This window comes from Coffea arabica, chromosome 2c, assembly GCF_036785885.1.
Source record: "Coffea arabica cultivar ET-39 chromosome 2c, Coffea Arabica ET-39 HiFi, whole genome shotgun sequence".
Taxonomy (NCBI): Eukaryota; Viridiplantae; Streptophyta; class Magnoliopsida; order Gentianales; family Rubiaceae; genus Coffea; species Coffea arabica.
Window position 1 is genome coordinate 27,378,670 of NC_092312.1, and position 18,825 is coordinate 27,397,494.

Here is an 18,825-nt window from a genome sequence, read left to right on the forward strand (position 1 = left end):
CCAAATTCAGGATAAAAAAAAATCAGTTGAAAGCACAATAAATTGAAAATCAAAATCTTAAATCAGGAATTGAAAATAAATTGAGAACAAGGTCATTGAGTAGGAGAGGTTTTTTGATGTTTGGAACACATATTTCAAGAAGGGACAAATTTTGTCATATTATTATTGTTATTTTGGTGCCTAAGTTCATTGTGTCAGCATATACACATTAGCTTAGAAAATTGAAACTTATAATTGTTGAGGCCCTACGCTAGGAATTTTGGGTCCTTTTTTTTTTTTTTTTAAAGGAAGAATCTTAGGTCTTGGCGACTAAAGATGTTGAGTTGGAAAATGAGAAGTTATCTGAACATCATCCACTTGGGGTTTGGGCATAACCATATGGCACAGTTCCCAGAAAAGTGAGTTTCATGATATTATGTTTAAAGTCAATAAAATTGACAAATAACTAGGGATTAGTTCATAACCTAGAGCTTCCTTTTTGGCCTGTCTCCATCATTTTTTCAATTTGCAGTTGGATGGGATCCAGTCAGTAGGAATATTGATTAACTTATGCCAAATATGGTTAATTATGGATCAACTTACAACTCATGTTTCGTAAACTTTTTATATGTTTAGTTGGGAAAAATGCTTGTCTCCGTCCTTTTGTATTTTTTTTTTAGTGTGAGTGGGAGGGTTGAACTTGAGATCTCTCGTTTACACTCTATTCTGAACCATTCAATTTATTGCTCCCCGGTTGTACTTAAAACACTTTCGTTGGATGCAAATTCTATCCCACATAACGGACAATAATTAAGCTATATATGGCTTAGGTGTAGTTTTGTCATCCTCTAGTTTCTTTCAGAGTATAGCATGGTTTTTATTTTGACCATAATGTAGAAATTAAATTATTGAAGTTCACGGAAATATATTAGTCTTTAAGAATTATGTGAATTTTCACAATTCCACTTAACTGTTTCTCAGCGAATGATTTATTCCAAATGTAAATTAAAATTGTAGTCCAATAAAATGGGCTAATCCAAAAGGTGAAATTTGTAAATGATTAACGTGTATGGTAAGGAACTAATAGGATGCAAGAATTAGTAACTTCCTTACCTAACTTTAAATAATTTACTTACATATTTATAGAACCTTCCCATTTGTAATCATGATCCTCATTATCTTTTGCTCTAATATGCTGTTTACTTCCGTTTTGCTGTTCAACACTGGAAACAATAAACAAATAGAAGCTTTTAATAATTGTACAAGACATTGAAATAATATTTTTGTCTACGGCCGGCAGTACAAGTAAACCATGGATGACATGACAAATCCCTCGTGAGTTTTGGGATATTCGGCTTCATGGCTTGCATATTTTTTATGTCTTATTCAACCTAATCTCGTCGCCTCTATACTCTTAAGTTTGTAGTGAAAAATAGGAGGTAGGGAAAAAATTGGCAGATTATGTATTAACTGCAAATCCTTTATCTCTGGGGCATATATTTGTTAGAATGAAAAATTCTTTGCATGAATGAATCCGGGATAGTAGAAACATATCTTGGATATTAGACACAAAATAGAACATCAAATATGGGATTGGAAAGATGGTAGAATAGAAGTCATCATCGTGTAAACATGGCATAGTCCTGTTTGGATTGCAGTTTTCTGGAATTTTTGTAGAATAATGTATTGTAATGATTTGATATACATGAGATAAAAAGGTGAGCAAAAAATATATTCACAAACAACATATTATTATTTTTTAATGGAAAACATAGCCATTTTCCCACCATGTTGGAAGTTGGAACTACTTGGAAGATTGGCAACTTAACGGACTAGTAAGCCAATTCTTTTTTTTGATAAGTAGTAAGCCAATTCTTTGACATAGTAAAACAATCAGTAGAGGTTGGGGATTTTTGTACATATTTTCTTGTCTCAATCATGATGTATGTTCAATATCTTACACTTTGATTTTGTGTACAAGTTGATTATAAAAATGGGTCTAAAACTTTAATAGCTCAATCAAACTTGATATGCTATGCTTTTAAAAACAAAATGTTGACTTTCAAATTGCTTCTCAATCATGTTTGCAAGGCTCCAAGGCTGCAAGTCATACCTATATGGCTAAAAAGAAACCATAAGTTGCCAAAATGCATTGTCAAATGTTCACAATATCATATCAAATCACCTTCTATTTTAGTTTTTAAGACTTGCATATTAAATCACCTTCTAAATTCATTAACTTAGGTATGAAAAGTCTTTCACTATTCTCAAAAATATCAAACTCATTGTTAAGAGATCCCACTTTAAGATTTATGATAATAATTATTAGGTATAATCACCAAATGCCTCATTGTGATAATACTTCAATAGCAAATTGCCCCTCGTGTACAAGAAATACACAAATTGGCCCCCCCCCCCTCAATTTCAAAAAGAGAGAGTCATGTTCTTGCATACTTATTTCTTTCACAGTTTTAATCTTTTGGCACCAAAAAACTAAATTTGACCTTTCAAGTCCAAAATTATATTCTTTTTTAAGTTTTATTAAGAATTGTTATATTAGTAGAGGTTTTGTCTCATGAATGATGAGTTAGATGCCAAAAAACAACTTATAGCTTTTTTTAAGGAGAAGGAAAGGAAACCAAAAAAAAAAGAGGGAAAAGAAGGAAAAACTAAAAGAAACATTTCATAATTAAATTTTTGAGTTTTATTTCTTTCAATTTTGATTATGACGAAGCAAGAGACAGATTTTGTTAACATCAAAACTAGAAGCCATTTTTTGATATATATATCTATATATAAGCCATTTTTGGCATTTAAAACTTCACCCCTAGTAATACAACAATTCTCCATGAAGAAAACCATAATTTTGGACCAAAAAAGGTGAATTTGTTACTGAAATAGTATTACATGCGGAATTGGGGATTAAGCCTAATTATTAATATCCTTATAGTATTCGTCCATGATTTAAGAGTCCAATTTAAGATTTATGATATCTTTCTATATATAAAGAATGTTGGCATTAAAATTTTTTTTGTCATTATTTGTTATTCCAGTTTTACCTCTAAGTATAGATTTATACATATAATCACCACAAACAAACTAATACCAATAATTTATTCAATTTCAACGACTTCCAATAATTTTTCCTTTCAAAAAAACGTCCAATAACTTCATTTTGATTTGGCAAATCAAACTTCTAATAACTTCTGCCTTTGTCATAAAAAAGAATAAATCCTACCCTTTCATTGAGGAGAAAAAAAACTTTGTTTTTAATTTGCATTGCTTGATTTTAATTTGGGGGTTTGCCTCTTCCTCTAGTTCTCCATAACCATGTCACCAAATTAATGCAGAAAGACCTTGGCTTTTTACATCCCACTACTACATCTCAACAAGGAAATGTCATGACTGTAAATAGAAGAAGGTTCAAGGCCATTTTTGGCCTCAAAATCTTCAACTCCTGATCCAAAGGGGTAATCAAACACCCTTTAAATAAAATAAAATAATAAATCAACAACTAAAACAGACATCCCAGAAAGTGACATTGGCGTGAAACATAAATAATTCCAAACCTTAAAATTGTTTTCTTATTATAAAAGGAAAAGAAATTCACTCTTCTCTCTCTCTAGAATTCTTTTTTTTTTTTTTTTTAATTCTGTAACTTTTTATAACAAAATAAATACTACATGCAAGAACACTGTGCACATCGACTACTGGCTGGTGCTGGGCTTTCCACAGAGCAAAATGGATTCGAAATAAAGTCTTTCAAACTCAAAATCAGACCAAATTCCTTAAAGGGTTTGCTTTAAATCCATTGCTCTCATCTTAAAAAGTAAGTCTTTATTTATTTAATTCATTTTATTCGTTATTTTTTGGTGTCACCTCTTTTTCACATCAAGTTAGTAATCAGGGTTTTCTGATTGGGTATGATTTTCTTTTTCTTGAGTTATTTTTGACTGGGAAATTTGATTTCTAGCTCTGTTTTGACTGCCCTCGAAAATGATTGGAACCCAGAAGGAGAAACAGGGGAAAAAATATTAAATTTGACATACTAAGACAAAAAAGCTGAAAGCTTGAGTGAAAATGGAAATTGAGATGTTGGTTTGGTTTAATCTTGTCGGTTGAAAAAAGGGTTCACTTAATATTGCAACTTTTCATTTTATTTGAAGTAATTTGTAAAATATGGTTTGTTATTACGGAAGAATTAAGGGTCCAATGGGATTAGAGTGGTGTAAATTTTGATCTTTGAATTTCACTTCGTTCTAGTGTCTTTCAGTTTAATGTAAATTGTTTTTGTAAGTTTTCAGGCTTTAGCTCCAGGTGAATCTTTGGAGGGGTGATTTATTGTCAATTTTTGTTAAAATATCTAATACATATGCTCAGTGACAAGAGGCTTAGGCACTGGATTATGGTTGTTTCGTTTTCTAGGTGGCTATGAAAGCTGGAAGTTAGAAAATTAGAAAATATGGAAAGTTTTAGCTGTAGTTAATAGTGAAATTTAGATTAACTCTGAAATTTTGTTGACTTAAAATTCTAGCTAGTTGATACTTATTTTGCTAGCGACGGGATTACCATGGAGATATATGGATCCAGGTAGGCTGCATTAAACTCCTCTTTTGGCAATTTTGACAGCACGAACATTTACATACTGCATAAGTTGGTTGTCCAAGAAAACGAGTTGACACCGACATGTGTGTATCAATATGTAAGCTGGGACCTAGAAATAGAATGGAGTATTTTCCACCTCTCTCTCTAGGCTTACATAGTTGACTTTTAAATTAAAAGATGCATTAGTATCAGTTGGTTAAATTGTAAGACCCTATTTTGATTTCTTTATTGTTCTTATTTAAGTAATTGGTGTTTATAGCTGGTTGCTTATTTGGGAGGAAGTATAATGCCCACTATAGCTAGAAATGAAGGTAGGCAGCTTGAGACTGAAGTCCACAATATTACCTCATCAAGAGTCTACACACAGCCTTGGTGGCGGGGTTATGAAAGTACATGCCTGCCTTCTCCAGGGGAAAGTGTAAATGGTTCTGTCAGTGAAAGCGTCACCAAGGAAAGGGACACCAGTGTGGCTCCACCTTCTGGTACTAATTCTGCATACTTTAGTGCGGATGCAAATTTTGTGTGATATGACTCTTTGTTTCATCTAATTTTAATTCCTGTGCAGTATGAGAAATTACACTTTATGTATTAGTATGTTGCATAGTTTGATGATTTGATTTTGTTTGAGCACGATATTGGCAACCATTTGACTATGACATTAAAGCCAATATGGATGTTCTTTTGATTTGCCGCTCAACTGTAATATTGACTATTTTTTTGTGGTTTCTATTTGGACATCCTTTGATTTGGTTCATTAATGAACAACAGGACAAAATAGAGAATACAAGATATAAACCATCCCAAAATATATTAACTTTGGACAGGATTAGGAAATGGAAATTGTTATCTTGGTGATTCGCATTTTGTCCTAACATAAGAGTCATTCTATGGCACTCCTTCAAGACCCTGGTTTTTTCACGCCCTTCTAAAGGCTCAAGACCTTATGGCTTGCTGATTTAAGTATGAAAGTAGCTCGCTTATATAGCTCCCAACAACATTAGAAGTGATATAATTGGTATGGGGGTTCCTAGTGGACTTGCTAAGACATGAAAGTGATCCTGCAAGGAACACATTTTTGAATGTTTCAGCTTTTCAAACTAATTGCCTCCTAACATCAACCTTTAACATTTAGAAGCTTTCACAGATTAATGCTGAATGTGGACGTTTAAATTCCAAATTTAACATGATTTGAGCTGCAATTGATTTCATGATGCATGTTCTTGCATCATCAGTCTTTTGCCTACATTTCTAAGTAAGGCTTAGATTTGGTAAAACTATCCAATTTTACATTCATGGAATCCTTTATTCCTTATCATCTCACCTTTAAGATTTTGAGGTCTAGTAATGTTTTGGAAAAAAATTGTTCTGATGGTCCAACAAATTATTAGTTTGAATTGGTTCTCTTGGATAATACCAATTCATTTGAGGTACTCAATGAAGATGGCTCAGCTATAGCAGTGAATGCTTTTGTGATGTTCATGATGTTTTGAGAAATGTCAATGGTATTAAGTTCAGTTCAATTTCGCAGGTTTAATTGTCTATAATCTGCAAAGAAACTGACAGTTGAAATTTCTAGCATTATATTTCACATAACCTCGGGAAACAATATATAGCTTATTCTGAGATTTCAAACATTTCTGATGTTTAAGTTATCTGGTAACTTAGAGAGTCTTCCCTTGTACTTTAGTACAAGACCAAAAAGAAAGGACTTACTGAGCTAGTTTTTGTAATTTAAAGCGCTATGAGAAAATCTAGCTCCACTAGAAGTCATTACTCCGGTAAAGAAATTTACCGGCCAGCAATCGTGCACAGGACTGGAGTTCATGATGCTTTAGTTCACAGAGTGATTTAGATCAGTGAAATGAGATCTCTGAGTTCTCATTTCATTGTCACTGTGCTATCGTCATTTTTCACAAAAATTTATAGCTTTATGGTTACCTCCTTGATACTTACTTTCTGCAAGATGTTGGTTGCCTTCCTGTTACTTTCCTTCTGCAGGGATGGTTTTTTCCTTAAGCCTATAATGATGGTAATATCATTTTGTTTGATCAAGATCTCTGCCTTCATGACAGTATACTGTTGTTCAAACAGGTGGAAATTAGTTGTTTGGCCTTGGAAAATTCTGGGTACCTTGAAACCTTGGGTGAAGATGTGATACACAAGTCTAAGTGACATGCAGTTTGGAACAAATTTACTTCAGATGACAAGCTACCATTAATACCTACCATCCCCAACCCCAATATTGGGGAAAATTAGTCTTTCTTATTGTGCTTGACTTCTGATGTGCATCATCCATTGCTTCCCAATGAGATTTATGTTTGTGTTTCTTTTTGTGATGATAACTTCTACTTAAGTTTCCCAAATAAAGTGCATGCAAAACATGCAAAACAATAGGTTTGCATGCTTTTGTCTGGTAAATAATTCCATATGGTACATTTCATTCATTTTTACCGTACAAGTTTATAATGGTTGTTTACAGAATCAAATGGAAGTGGCGGTCAAGGACCACAGCAAGTCAAACATGCACCATCAACCATACCTATGAGTGGGCATCTTGATTCCCCTTCTCAAATGGAACTTGTTGGCCATTCAATTGTCAGTCTCTCTCTCTCTCTCTCTCTCTAGTTCCTTTTTCCTCACCAAAAATACACGCCTCGCTCTATTCGAAACTAAAAAAGGAGAGTGAACACTAAGCACACTGAAAGAAACACAAAGGTTATTTAGATATGAACAACTAATGCATCATTACCATAAATCTAAAAGATTTGTTATTGATTGATATGGGTTAAGGATTTTCTCAAATATTCTCTTTTTGCCTTTCATCTTAAAACTGTGCTCTTGTAATCTTATTTGCAGATGTTGACACCATACCCATATCCAGACCCAGCATATGGGGGAGTAATTACTTATGGGGCTCCGGTAAGGATAAGTTCTCATTTTCTATTTCATCCGGAGGCTTCATGGTTGTTCATGTGTTACTGTGCATAGGCAGGTTGTGACTTGTTCTATGAACTCTATATGAGTTGCCTCTCTTAGAACTGAAAAAGTCCTTAGCAGTTTTTCATCTCTAACAAACAGAAGCATTACCCAAGCTATTAACTATCTAATTTTGAGAGCCTGTACCTTTTCTTCTGTTTATCCTTTCCTCTCTCCTTAATGTCTGTGCATTCCATAAATTTCAATTTTGCTGCTGAGCTTTCGTTATTTTAATGGCTATAATTGGGAAAAGCTGACTGGTCTAAAGTGCTGCTCTACGCTAGCGGGGACTTCTGTGTTTGCATATGCATTTTTATGTAGATACATCAGCTTTTACTTGCATTGAGGACATTTGTGAAGAAAATTGGTTTCTGCTGATTTTGGCTTCCTATGAGAGCTCCTTTAGTAAAATTTTGATGTTTACCTCGTGTTATAGAACATGAGAAAGCAAGAAGTATATCCATCAATTAAAATGAAGGGGGGGGGGGGGTTTTCCCCTCTTGGGGGGAGGGGGGAGTTGGGGGTGGGAGTATAGAAAAATGGGCTGTCTATCATTTATTTTGTGGGCATTTTAAGTTTTGTAGTCATTTGCATATCTGGTTACATCATGTATCTACAGAATACTACTATTTTTTTTCCTCACTGCTTGCTTGTGTTGAGTTTGTGAAGCATCTGGTTTTGTTGCACACCTCTTAGTACAGTTTGAAAGTTTGTAAACTTTTTTGCCTGCTGCTAGGTGCATCCTCAGTATTTTGGGATTCATCAGACGAGAATGCCTCTGCCTCTTCAGATGGAGGAAGAACCAGTCTACGTTAATGCAAAGCAGTATCATGGAATACTGAGGAGAAGGCAGTCACGTGCTAAAGCAGAGATGGAGAAAAAGATTATGAAAGGGAGGAAGGTAAGTTTCATTTAGTGGCTGTAACTTTTTATATAGTGTCTAGCTATTTAAATAGCACCACTGCTGAGGTATCTCGTTGTTCTTGGTTCTTCTCCATCCCATGTATTTTGATTAGTGGGGAAAATAATGCTGACAAAATGTAATGGTTTTTGGCTCCTCGGGTGACAAAATATATAGGAAGAAAAAGATTGGAAATACTATTATAAAGTTGATGGTTAAAGAGCAAATGGCGGGATTAAGTTTTCTTCTTACGTCAACTGACAGCTTAAGATAAACATAACCATCAAGGAGTTATCTAGTTTCCTGGCCATAATAATCTCTTACAAAATGTAATGGTTTTCGGCTTGGGTTTGACAAGTTCTTGAAACATTAAACATTAGGCTGACTTCGTTTGGTATTAGGCAATATGGCCCAGGATCGCCCAATCAAAGTAATGGCACTGTAATAAAATTGCTTAAACCAGGTTGGACTTTGGGTTGTTATGCCTGACCTTAATTCGCTTACCTACTTCTTTTTCCTCCTTTCAAGAAGCTAAAAGCAGGGACCTACGGAGTGCAAGCCAAGTAACAGAGGGAACATATTTTGGTATGCAATTGTGAAAGTATTAGGCTTTCAATAGGATAAGGAAAGAAAGGGAGACAAGGACAGAAACTTCAAAATAGAAACCTGGAAAGTCCAATAACCATAATGTATGCCCATGTTCTGACAATTCGTCTGCAAGTTTGAGTGATACTATAATCCCAGTAACCTTTTTGTCAAGTTGGGAAGCACTAATCCAGGAACTAAATTTCTGGTAGACCTTAATTGCTACTTTTTCAGCAGCTGCAGTATTGGAAATTGAGGGAACTTTAAGTGATTAAACTAGGTTTCCTCTCATGCCTGAATGTGGGTATTCTTTTGGGGGTTCTTTGTATTCGAATTTTGGAGCTTCCTTTTTTAGGTACACAATTGCCTTTGCACTATCCTGTTGTGGATGAGCAGCAGCAGCTTTCAGTGGCAGACATATTCATCTCTGTTCTGAAGCAAGATCATCTCGACGTTTGATGAAATGAAATGTTTTAAGCCATCCTTGTAGAAAGGCTGATATGGAATAATTGTATTGACTGATATAAATAATTGTGTACTTAGAAGTTCTATTTGGGGTTTCAAGATTTGTTATTTAATCTGAAATTTTTGTTTGATTTTTTTTTCAAAGAAATTGGCTATGTTGCTTTGAGTGTAGATGATATAACGAATTCACTCTTGGTTTGGAAACTCATTTCATGATATGAACAAAAGAATGAAATTTGATATTGGTCTTGTACATGCCTGTGGTTTGTTCTCTTGATCTTGTTTTCCCAATTGGTGCTTGTTTAGCTGCAGCAGAAGTGCATTAAGGTTTTCAGTTTTCAATACATTTATTACATGAGTACTTAGGTTTTTTCAACATTCTGGACTACAAACATTTAAAATATTTGTGCAAGAAAAAGTAGTATGTATTGTCTGTAATAAAATTTTACATATTATTCTTCTGTCTATTTGCTATATGATTTTCTTTTTCTCCTTGCCTCCTTTTTGTTTATGTGGGCTTTTGCATTTAGCACTCTTCCAAATTTTCGGCTTTGGATTTCCTGTTACAGAATTGCTGTTACACTCCCTATTACACCTATTATAAAGTTGACACACGTCTCCTTACTTTTAATATCAGTGAGGGATCATGATTCACCAACAATCAATAAAATATTAGATGAGTGGATAAGTTTCATTTGAATACGAGGTGTAATAAAAAGTGCAACACCAATATGTGTGATATGAAATGCAAAGTCCATTTTTGACTGCCAAATATCAGATACTACTGTTCATGAGTTGGCTCCAGAGTTTATTCTTGCTATCTCTTGAAAGTGTTGCTCTCTTTTTATTGTTTCAGCCATATCTTCACGAATCTCGGCATCAACATGCTATGAGAAGAGCCAGGGGTTCTGGTGGTCGTTTCCTTAATACCAAAAAGCTCGAAAACAATGAATCAAAATCGTCCAAATCTGCATCAAAGGAGCAGACAAAGTGTGGGGATGCTGTGCCAACACAATCTGGCAACTCATCAGGTTCTGAGCATCTATCAACTGACTGTAATGGACATTCTGATCAGTTGCGAGAGAAAAAGCTGATGCTTTCAAATGGCAATGGCCGTGGTATTTCATCATTTTATTATCAACAACCCAGTGGCAGTGAGCGAGGAAGACAGCATTTCAATCAGGAGAGTTGGAGCTTGCTGGTGAACCAAGCCCCACGTGGGGCTGCTTCTAGCAATTAAGAAGCTTCTCCTTCAGGGTATGGAAGTGTCTCTGGCGCTGTCATGTCTGTTGAGGTGGTCATGAAGACATCTCATCCATGATGGTTGACAGTGGAGGTGCTGACCCATCTTACCCACTGAAGGAATCAATCTCTGCAGCATGAAAATGCTCAGGCAATTCATTCTTGGCTTGGTTACTTGTCTGTATGGAGGGGATGATTGGAGGAACAAAGAACAGATGGGGAGCGTGCTATAGCTTTCAGTTCTCCATCAGTTTCCGTTTTCTCCCTTCTTTTCCCTCTTCCATCCATGTAAATTTAACAACATCAACGGTAGGAGTAATCTTGGATTTGGCATCTTAAACATTGAATTCTGTCATGAATGCTCAGTTGTGTGAGTCTTGGTTGTTTGTACCAATGCTTTGACTCAGATTCTTGCTTATTCTTTCAACAGCTCAAAGAAACACATGCACACAGAATTTAACGTAATTCCACCAGTTTACCCAAGGCAATTGCTGACTTCTGGGTAAACTCACCCACTCAGATTCTTGCTTATGGAATTTGGGATTTGTTGTTACACATCAGCTTTCGGTTTATTGTCTTTGTGGAGTTCTGAGCATGCAATCCTTACACTTGTAGCACCTGCAGGCTGCTGGATTTGTCACAGCTTTGTTCAGTATGTTTTCTTGAACTGTCCTTGTAAGACTGGATTCTGAAGGATAGCATCGTTATTAATCACTGGCTACCAACGAATGCCCGTTGCCTGGTTCTTTTAACAGTAATTTTCATAGGGTAAAACCCAAAAAAACTCACTTGTGGTTAAGCAAAGATGTAGAAAAGCTCTTCGTGATTTCAAAATATACAATTTGACACTTCATGGTTTAAATGAAATTGAAAAGACAATGGAAATTATCAAAATTAACGTGTTTGAAGCACATGCGTTTGTTTTGTAACTAGTAGTACCTGAAAACAGTTTTTTATAATTAATTTTCATTTAATATGCCTATTCTACCTTTCACCGAAAAATCCTTATGGTTAATTCATCATACAGAAAAGTCTTCTATGGTTTCGAAACATATAAGTTGGATTTAATTCAAAAATTTCAGAAAATATATTGAAAAGAGAGAGAAGCTTCTTGAGAGAAATCAACCGTCAGTCATATGCATACTACTTTTGGGGTATGGTAAAAGTTTTAAATTTGAATTTTTGCTATTATAATATTATTTAAGAAGGACTTTTTTTTTAGAATTTTAATATTTTTTCTTTGTACAAAGTGAAGGAAAATTTTGCAAAATAATTACTTATATCTTTTCAAGCTCTCGGGTGGGCAGCAGCACTAGATTCTACGATACCTGTACAAGATTTGTGAGTGTTCGCAAAAAGAAAAAGTAAAAATTATTAAAATTGAAAAAACCATCAAAAGGGATGTTGCACTTTACATGTACAATGGATGATTGTTTGGGGGGGGGGGGGGGGGGGGGGTGGGGGTTTGTGATTATGGTATCATCCCATGTACAAATATTAATCAAATCAGAACAACTGTTTTATGTATGAAAGAGATGAATATTATATTTTTTGAAATCATATGAGAGTTTTCTGCATTTTACCCTTACATATATTAGGGTACTTTTGTCATTTCGTCTATCCATGTTAGTCTTGACGATTTCAGTCATGTTTTGAATTTAGTTAAAATCAAGAGTTTCGAATTGTATATTTTGAAATCACGGAGAGCTTTCCTGTATATTCGCTAAACCACATATGACTTTTTGGTTTTAATCCATTTTCTTATTGCATGGCACGTTTATTTTTAAAGTAAGAAAAGGAAAACCGTTCAAACATCTCTTATATATTATTAAATAAATTTTTTCGTCATTTACTTTTAAAATATTAATTTTATGCCCCTTAGAAATTCAAATTAGTAAATTTAGCCTCAACTTAGGTTTTCGATCACTTTTTATCTAGAATTCATTATGTGAATCAAACATAGTTATTTTTCAGAGGCAAAAAGATTAGGTATCATTTATAGTTAAATAAATGACTGAATCCATGTTCGTTTTTTCACTTTAAGTTATTTTTATCATAAGAAAGTAAGATTTGAGCCAATCTGTATTCATTTTTGTTTCTAAATGTGTGGGATCTGATCTTTTGTACTTAAAAAATGATCACATGTGAAACACATAGTGATTCGGATTAAAAGGTGGTAAAAAATCTATGTTGGGACTAAATTTTACCAATTTGAATTTGTAAGAAATGTAAAGTTAATATTTCAAAAGTGAAGAATCAAAAAATTTATTTAACGAAAAATGACTGACATTTTGAGTCTAATAAGAAGGAAAAATTGCTAAATTAGTCCCTAGCCTTTTTTATTAGTGTCAGTTTGGTCTCTATCTTTTAATTTTATCCAATTTAGTATCTAAACTTATTTTTCATTTTCAATTAAGGAGTGCTGCGGCGGCGCCACCAAAAAATCGAACCTAACCCCTAATTGACTGACAAAAGAGGGGTATTTTTGGAACATCATTGACAGGTCGATAATTAAATGTGTAATCCGATAAATTACACACCAAAATCCTTCAGACAAAATAAGGTAAAAAAATCAAACTTGCAGAAGAAAAAAGCAAGGTTTTTTAAACACATCAGATTTTGGGCAAATGATTGTAGTGAGATAAAGAATAAAGCAGTACATGGTGTTGAGACTCAAATGATGGAAGAAATAGGCTGGAAAATGCACAAGCAAGACAATGTTAAAGAAGGGGCATCTAGCGGGTGTGGTAAGTGAAATCACTTAAATATGAAAATTTTTTGTATGAATCAATAGTTTAAACTTAATCAGGCTAGTAGAGAGTTTGTGAAAATGTCTTACTTCTAAGTGGATGTATTAAAATGAAGCAATAGGATGAAGTCAAATTTTTTTGTGGGGGCAAGGACCATTGGACCACTATTCTGGTTGTTTGTTTTTATAAGGGGTTCATGTGATCCCTGGATCTAAAATAAGTTAGGGTTGTTGCGTTCATGTTTCTGAAAAGGTAGACAATGATAATTCAGACTTCATGTGTTGCATAAATTAAATAGTGACTGATGTTATTTTATGAAAAAATAAACAGACGAGGACTTGGATGCATTCAATCTACATATTTACTATGGTGGGGGCATATGTCAAAGAACCAGAAGAAAAATATTTGGGAGGCAGTATGGAGATTTTTGAGGAGGTTCTAGCCATGAGAGTGAATATAGCTGCTGTGATGTTATTCTGTGAATTTCTTGAGTGACATAAACATGCAAAATACATGTACAGAATTCCAATTTGAGATGGCAAATTAAGACTTAGCCAAATAGACGTTGAGGATGATGTCATAGCTATGGCTTGTATAGGGAAGTAAAATGGGTATGCAAAAGTATACGTGGTTCATGACTTCCATATTAGATTTGTTGATGGTAGTGAACAGTGCTTTGGGGTTGAAAATGAATCTGCAAAAGGAAATGATGATTTGTTGTATGTGGATATCATATTCGATGACTTCTTAAGTGGGATTGTAGAAGTGCTAGTTCACGCAATTGTAAAAGAAGATATAAGAGAAATGGAAAATAGTAAGTGAAAAGCTGCTGCGTTTGAAGAAAATGGAGGAAGAGGAGGGTAAGAATGGTGCACGGTCAAACACAATTGAGGATTGTGAAAGTTTTCATGATAGCGACTATGACTTTAGTAAGGATGATGATGGTGCAATATACAAGAATTGTATTCCTACTGTTGATAGGGCACCGGAGCAGCAAATTAGCAATCTACAAGCTACTGGTGAAGCTGAAGGAGCAAGTAAAAGTGCAGCTGATGAGAAGCGTAAAATGGCAGCTGATATGAAGGGCAAAAATGCAGCTGATGTGAAGGGTAAGAATGCAGTTCGTATTAAAGGCAAAGGGGCAAGTGAAAAGCTGCTATTCAAGATAGTGCTTATGTTGATTTCAGCATTTATGCTGGAGAACAAATACCTATCAATGAAGAGTCAAATTCTGTGAACACAAAGGAGTTCAATGGCAACTGTTATTCCTCGGATGAAGATACTTTAGTAAAGAAACCACAGTATGTAAGATTTAGACCAGAAAGGGACATGAAGGATCCAAAGTTTTTTGTGGGTCTACTTTTTGATAACAAGAAACTATTCAAGATAACAGTGAGACATTATTCTATTAAGTGAGGCAAGGAGCATAAATAGGCCAAGAATGACAAGAATAGAATTAGGACAAGTTGCAAGAATAAGAAGTGTGCATGGTTCACTTATACGGCTAAGGAGCTGGATTGTTGAGGCTTTTGTAATCAGGACCATGGGGCCAGAACATACATGTGGTCAAACTTTTTATCACAAGCACAAGCTTGGAGAAATAGGATGGCTGGTGTGAAAAGAAGAAAACAAACAGTGAGTTTAGGAGCTGTTGGAGTGATAAATTATTTTGAACTAATTCTAAGGGCTATTGGGAAATGACTGTTGAAAATTATTTTTGCAGGCTCATAGGCTTCTGGATGAGCTAGATGGTGCCGCTCAAGATCCACTTGAAACCTAGAAGTAGAGGCTGTTGGAACACTAGCAAAGCATATGTGCAAGCCTGTTTTGCTGTGTTTTTGAGAAATGCAGATTAGCATATTTTTTGGTTGAAACAATAGCAGTTCAAGCCTGTTGTTTCAGTAGCAGTAGCTTGTTCAAACTTGAAGTAGTAGCAGCTTATCTCTATGTTCAATTTTTTGGACGAAACAGTTGCAGTTCAAGTCTATTTTGTTGTGTTTTTGAAGATTTTTAGATCTGTATATTTTTTGGTTGAAACAATTGCAATACATCCCCTGTTTTGCCATGTTTTTGAAGAATTGTAGATTCACATATTTTTTGGTTGAAGCAGTTGCTGTTCATTGAATTTTAGATCAGGACCATTAGGTAGCTTTTGGATTATTGTAAATTGGGCCTATTTTTGGCCCTTTTTTTTGTCAAGTGCAAGTGTTGTAATAACATCAGCTATCTTGTTTGACTTTAGAAATATCATACATGAAGCAAAAGTTCTCTCAAAAATTTTTTGAATGCTCAAATTACTGAAGCTATTAGTATGTATGCATTTCTGCCATTTCCACAAACAATCAGCGCCATAGATATCATACCAAAAACTCCAACAGACTAGTTCATTTTATATTCAAATTGATCAAGATGTAATTTTTCTATTTTTTTTTTATAGAAAATGGATCGATTTTTGAGTGTATTCCGATTATTCCAAACTTTTATTACTTATTTATTTGTTTGCTATACAAAAAAACTTTTTGAATTCCTAGTAGAAAGAGATTTTCCTAAGGAAAAAGCTTTTAAGGCTGTCCAATATCCCTTCTTTTTTCAAATATTTTTATGAATATGCTTTTTTGATGTAGAAGTACACTTTTTTGGAACTGCCATTTAAAGGGGATTACTTATTGTTCTAACTGGATGTGAAAGACATCTATTGTTCAAAACCAATCATTTAGTCTATTTATTATTGAAATAATATTCTCTTCAGAAAAAGAAATTTCGATAGGGTAAGGATATGTGAAAATTGAATCAATAAAATTGTATTAGTATTAAATACTCAAATAAAAATAGAAAAAAGACGAAGATTTTGTTATTCTTTTTTTTTCAAACTTTTCTATTCCTTAAAATATTCATAAAAAAATTTCTTTTGATTGTTATCTTTTTTTTTTGTGATTCTTTCTCATTCAAGTCTATACCTGTTTGTATCTATAGAACTCTCTGTGCCATAAAAATCGAATTAGTTAAGTAAGCTTAAACTTAATATAATAAAAAAGAATCGAAAAACCTTTACATTTTTATTTATGTCTATTTTCGTCATTCTAAGGCGAATTTCCATATAATTATAATAAAATATCCCACCAAAAAGATTTAAGATAAGAATAAAAACTTTGCTTTTGCTTAATGAAAGAAAAAATTTCATCTCCTTTTCTATTAATTATATAACTGATCAAACTCGGGTACTTCTTCCCTTTCATATAATTTTATATAATTTGAACAATTATAACTTCTTGATTTGAATATTTTAAGGATTTAGCAAAAATTCAGAAGAATAAGTAAAGTAAAAAAACAAAAGATTATAAAATTCTATTTAAGTTAGTTTAACTTAAAGTCCATATCTTGACTTTTATTGATCCCTTTCAAAGAGGTAAGATCCGGTGAATCGGAAACAATTAATTAATAAATTAAGAATTAAAAAATATTTTTATGCAATAGACATATCAATACGGGTGGATCATCCCTTTCATTCCACTTCCAATTCCTATATTAATAGGGGTCGGACTTCTTCTTTTTCCGACGGCAACAAAAAAACTTCGTCGTATGTCATCTTTTCAGAGTATTTTATTGTTAACTATAGTCATGATTTTTTTCAATCAATCTGTCTATTCAGCAAATAAATAACAATTCGATTTATCAATATGTATGGTCTTGGATCATTAATAATGATTTTTCTTTAGAATTCGGCTATTTGATCGATCCATTTACTTCTATTATGTCAATATTAATAACTACCGTTGGAATTATGGTTCTTATCTATAGTGATAATTATATGGCTCATGATCAAGCATATTTGAGATTTTTTGCTTATATGGGTTTTTTCAGTATTTCCATGTTAGGATTAGTTACTAGTTCGAATTTGATACAAATTTATATTTTTTGGGAATTGGTTGGAATGTGTTCTTATTTATTAATAGGGTTTTGGTTTACATGACCTCTTGCTGCAAATGCTTGCCAAAAAGCCTTTGTGACTAATCGTATAGGGGATTTTGGCTTATTATTAGGAATTTTAGGTTTTTACTGGATAACGGGTAGTTTTGAATTTCGTGATTTATTCGAAATATTCAATAACTTGATTTATGATAATGAAGTCAATTCTTTGTTTGTTACTTTGTGTGCTGGTCTAGTATTTGCCGGTACCGTTGCTAAATCGACACAATTTCCCCTTTATGTATGGTTACCTGATGCCATGGAAGGGTCCACTCCTATTTTTGCTCTTATACACGCTGCTACTATGGTAGCAATGGGAATTTTTCTTATAGCTCGGCTTATTCCTCTTTTCACAGTTATACCTTACATAATGAATTTTATTTCATTGATAGGAATAATAACAGTATTATTAGGAGCTACTTTAGCTCTTGCTCAAAAAGACATTAAAAGAGGATTAGCTTTTTCCACAATGTCTCAATTGGATTATATGATGCTAGCTCTAGGTATGGGATCTTATCGAAGTGTTTTATTTCATTTGATTACTCATGCCTATTCCAAAGCATTATTATTTTTAGGATCTGGATCCGTTATTCATTCAATGGAAACAATTGTTGGATATTTTCCTTATAAAAGTCAAAATATGGTTCTTATGAGAGATTTAACAAAACATATACCAATTACCAAAAACACCTTTTTATTAGGTACACTTTCTCTTTGTGGTATTCCACCCTTGGCTTGTTTTTTATCCAAAGATGAAATTCTTAATGATAATTGGTTGTATTCAACGATTTTTGCAATAATAGCTTGGGCTACCGTGGGATTAACCGCATTTTATATTTTTCAGATATATTTACTTACTTTTGAAGGGCATTTAAGTGTTTATTTTCAAAATTACATTGGTAAAGAAAAAGTATTTTTCTATTCAATATCTCTATGGGGTAAGGGAGCTCCGAAAAAAATTAACAACAATTTTTCTTTATCAACAATGAATAATATTGAAAGTTCTTCTTTTTTGAAAAAAAAGACATATCCAATTGCTGAAAATGTTCGAAATATGACACGTCCCTTTCTTACTATTACTCATTTGAGAATAAAAAGTTTTGTTCCTATCCTTATGAACTAGACAATACTATGTTATTCCCTTTACTTATATTGGGTCTATTTACTTTGTTCATTAGATCTATAGGAATTCCTTTCAACCAAGAAGGAGTAGATTTAGATATATTATCCAAATGGTTAACTCCATCTATAAATCTTTTACACCAAAAATTGAGTAATTCGATGGATTGGTACGAATTTTTGAAAGATACAGCTAATCTTCTGTCAGTATAGCTTATTTAGGAATATTTATAGCAT

At 33.6% G+C, this 18,825-nt stretch overlaps 2 protein-coding genes across 6 annotated transcripts; both read left to right on the top strand.

The window, feature by feature from the left end:
- Positions 1-3,572: 3,572 nt before the first annotated feature.
- On the top strand, positions 3,573-11,159 carry LOC113727086 (nuclear transcription factor Y subunit A-1-like). 4 transcript variants are annotated; one of them, XM_027251066.2, is made up of 6 exons: positions 3,577-3,808; positions 4,828-5,066; positions 7,064-7,179; positions 7,441-7,503; positions 8,297-8,461; positions 10,368-11,159. In XM_027251066.2, the coding sequence occupies exons 2-6, from the start codon at positions 4,871-4,873 to the stop codon at positions 10,749-10,751; spliced, it is 924 nt and encodes a 307-aa protein (XP_027106867.2). In that variant the 5' UTR covers positions 3,577-3,808; positions 4,828-4,870; the 3' UTR covers positions 10,752-11,159. The 4 variants fall into 4 exon arrangements, with proteins under 4 accessions (XP_071931703.1, XP_027106867.2, XP_027106868.2 ...); XM_027251067.2 differs by having other exon boundaries at positions 3,582-3,808; positions 4,844-5,066; positions 8,309-8,461; XM_027251065.2 differs by having other exon boundaries at positions 3,586-3,808; positions 4,844-5,066.
- A 2,126-nt stretch (positions 11,160-13,285) lies between these two features.
- On the top strand, positions 13,286-15,702 carry LOC140035899 (uncharacterized). 2 transcript variants are annotated; one of them, XM_072077270.1, is made up of 3 exons: positions 13,286-13,500; positions 13,834-15,138; positions 15,227-15,702. In XM_072077270.1, the coding sequence occupies exon 2, from the start codon at positions 14,348-14,350 to the stop codon at positions 14,738-14,740; it is 393 nt and encodes a 130-aa protein (XP_071933371.1). In that variant the 5' UTR covers positions 13,286-13,500; positions 13,834-14,347; the 3' UTR covers positions 14,741-15,138; positions 15,227-15,702. The 2 variants fall into 2 exon arrangements, with proteins under 2 accessions (XP_071933371.1, XP_071933372.1); XM_072077271.1 differs by having other exon boundaries at positions 13,286-13,495.
- Positions 15,703-18,825: the final 3,123 nt, after the last annotated feature.

Excerpts from the sequence above, each read along its gene's own strand:
- LOC113727086 (XM_027251066.2), top strand. The coding sequence starts at position 4,871 with ATGCCCACTATAGCTAGAAATGAAGGTAGGCAGCTTGAGACTGAAGTC. Across the intron at positions 5,067-7,063 it reads CAGTGTGGCTCCACCTTCTG|AATCAAATGGAAGTGGCGGT; the intron begins GTACTAATTCTG and ends GGTTGTTTACAG. Across the intron at positions 7,504-8,296 it reads TAATTACTTATGGGGCTCCG|GTGCATCCTCAGTATTTTGG; the intron begins GTAAGGATAAGT and ends GCCTGCTGCTAG.
- LOC140035899 (XM_072077270.1), top strand. The coding sequence starts at position 14,348 with ATGGAGGAAGAGGAGGGTAAGAATGGTGCACGGTCAAACACAATTGAG.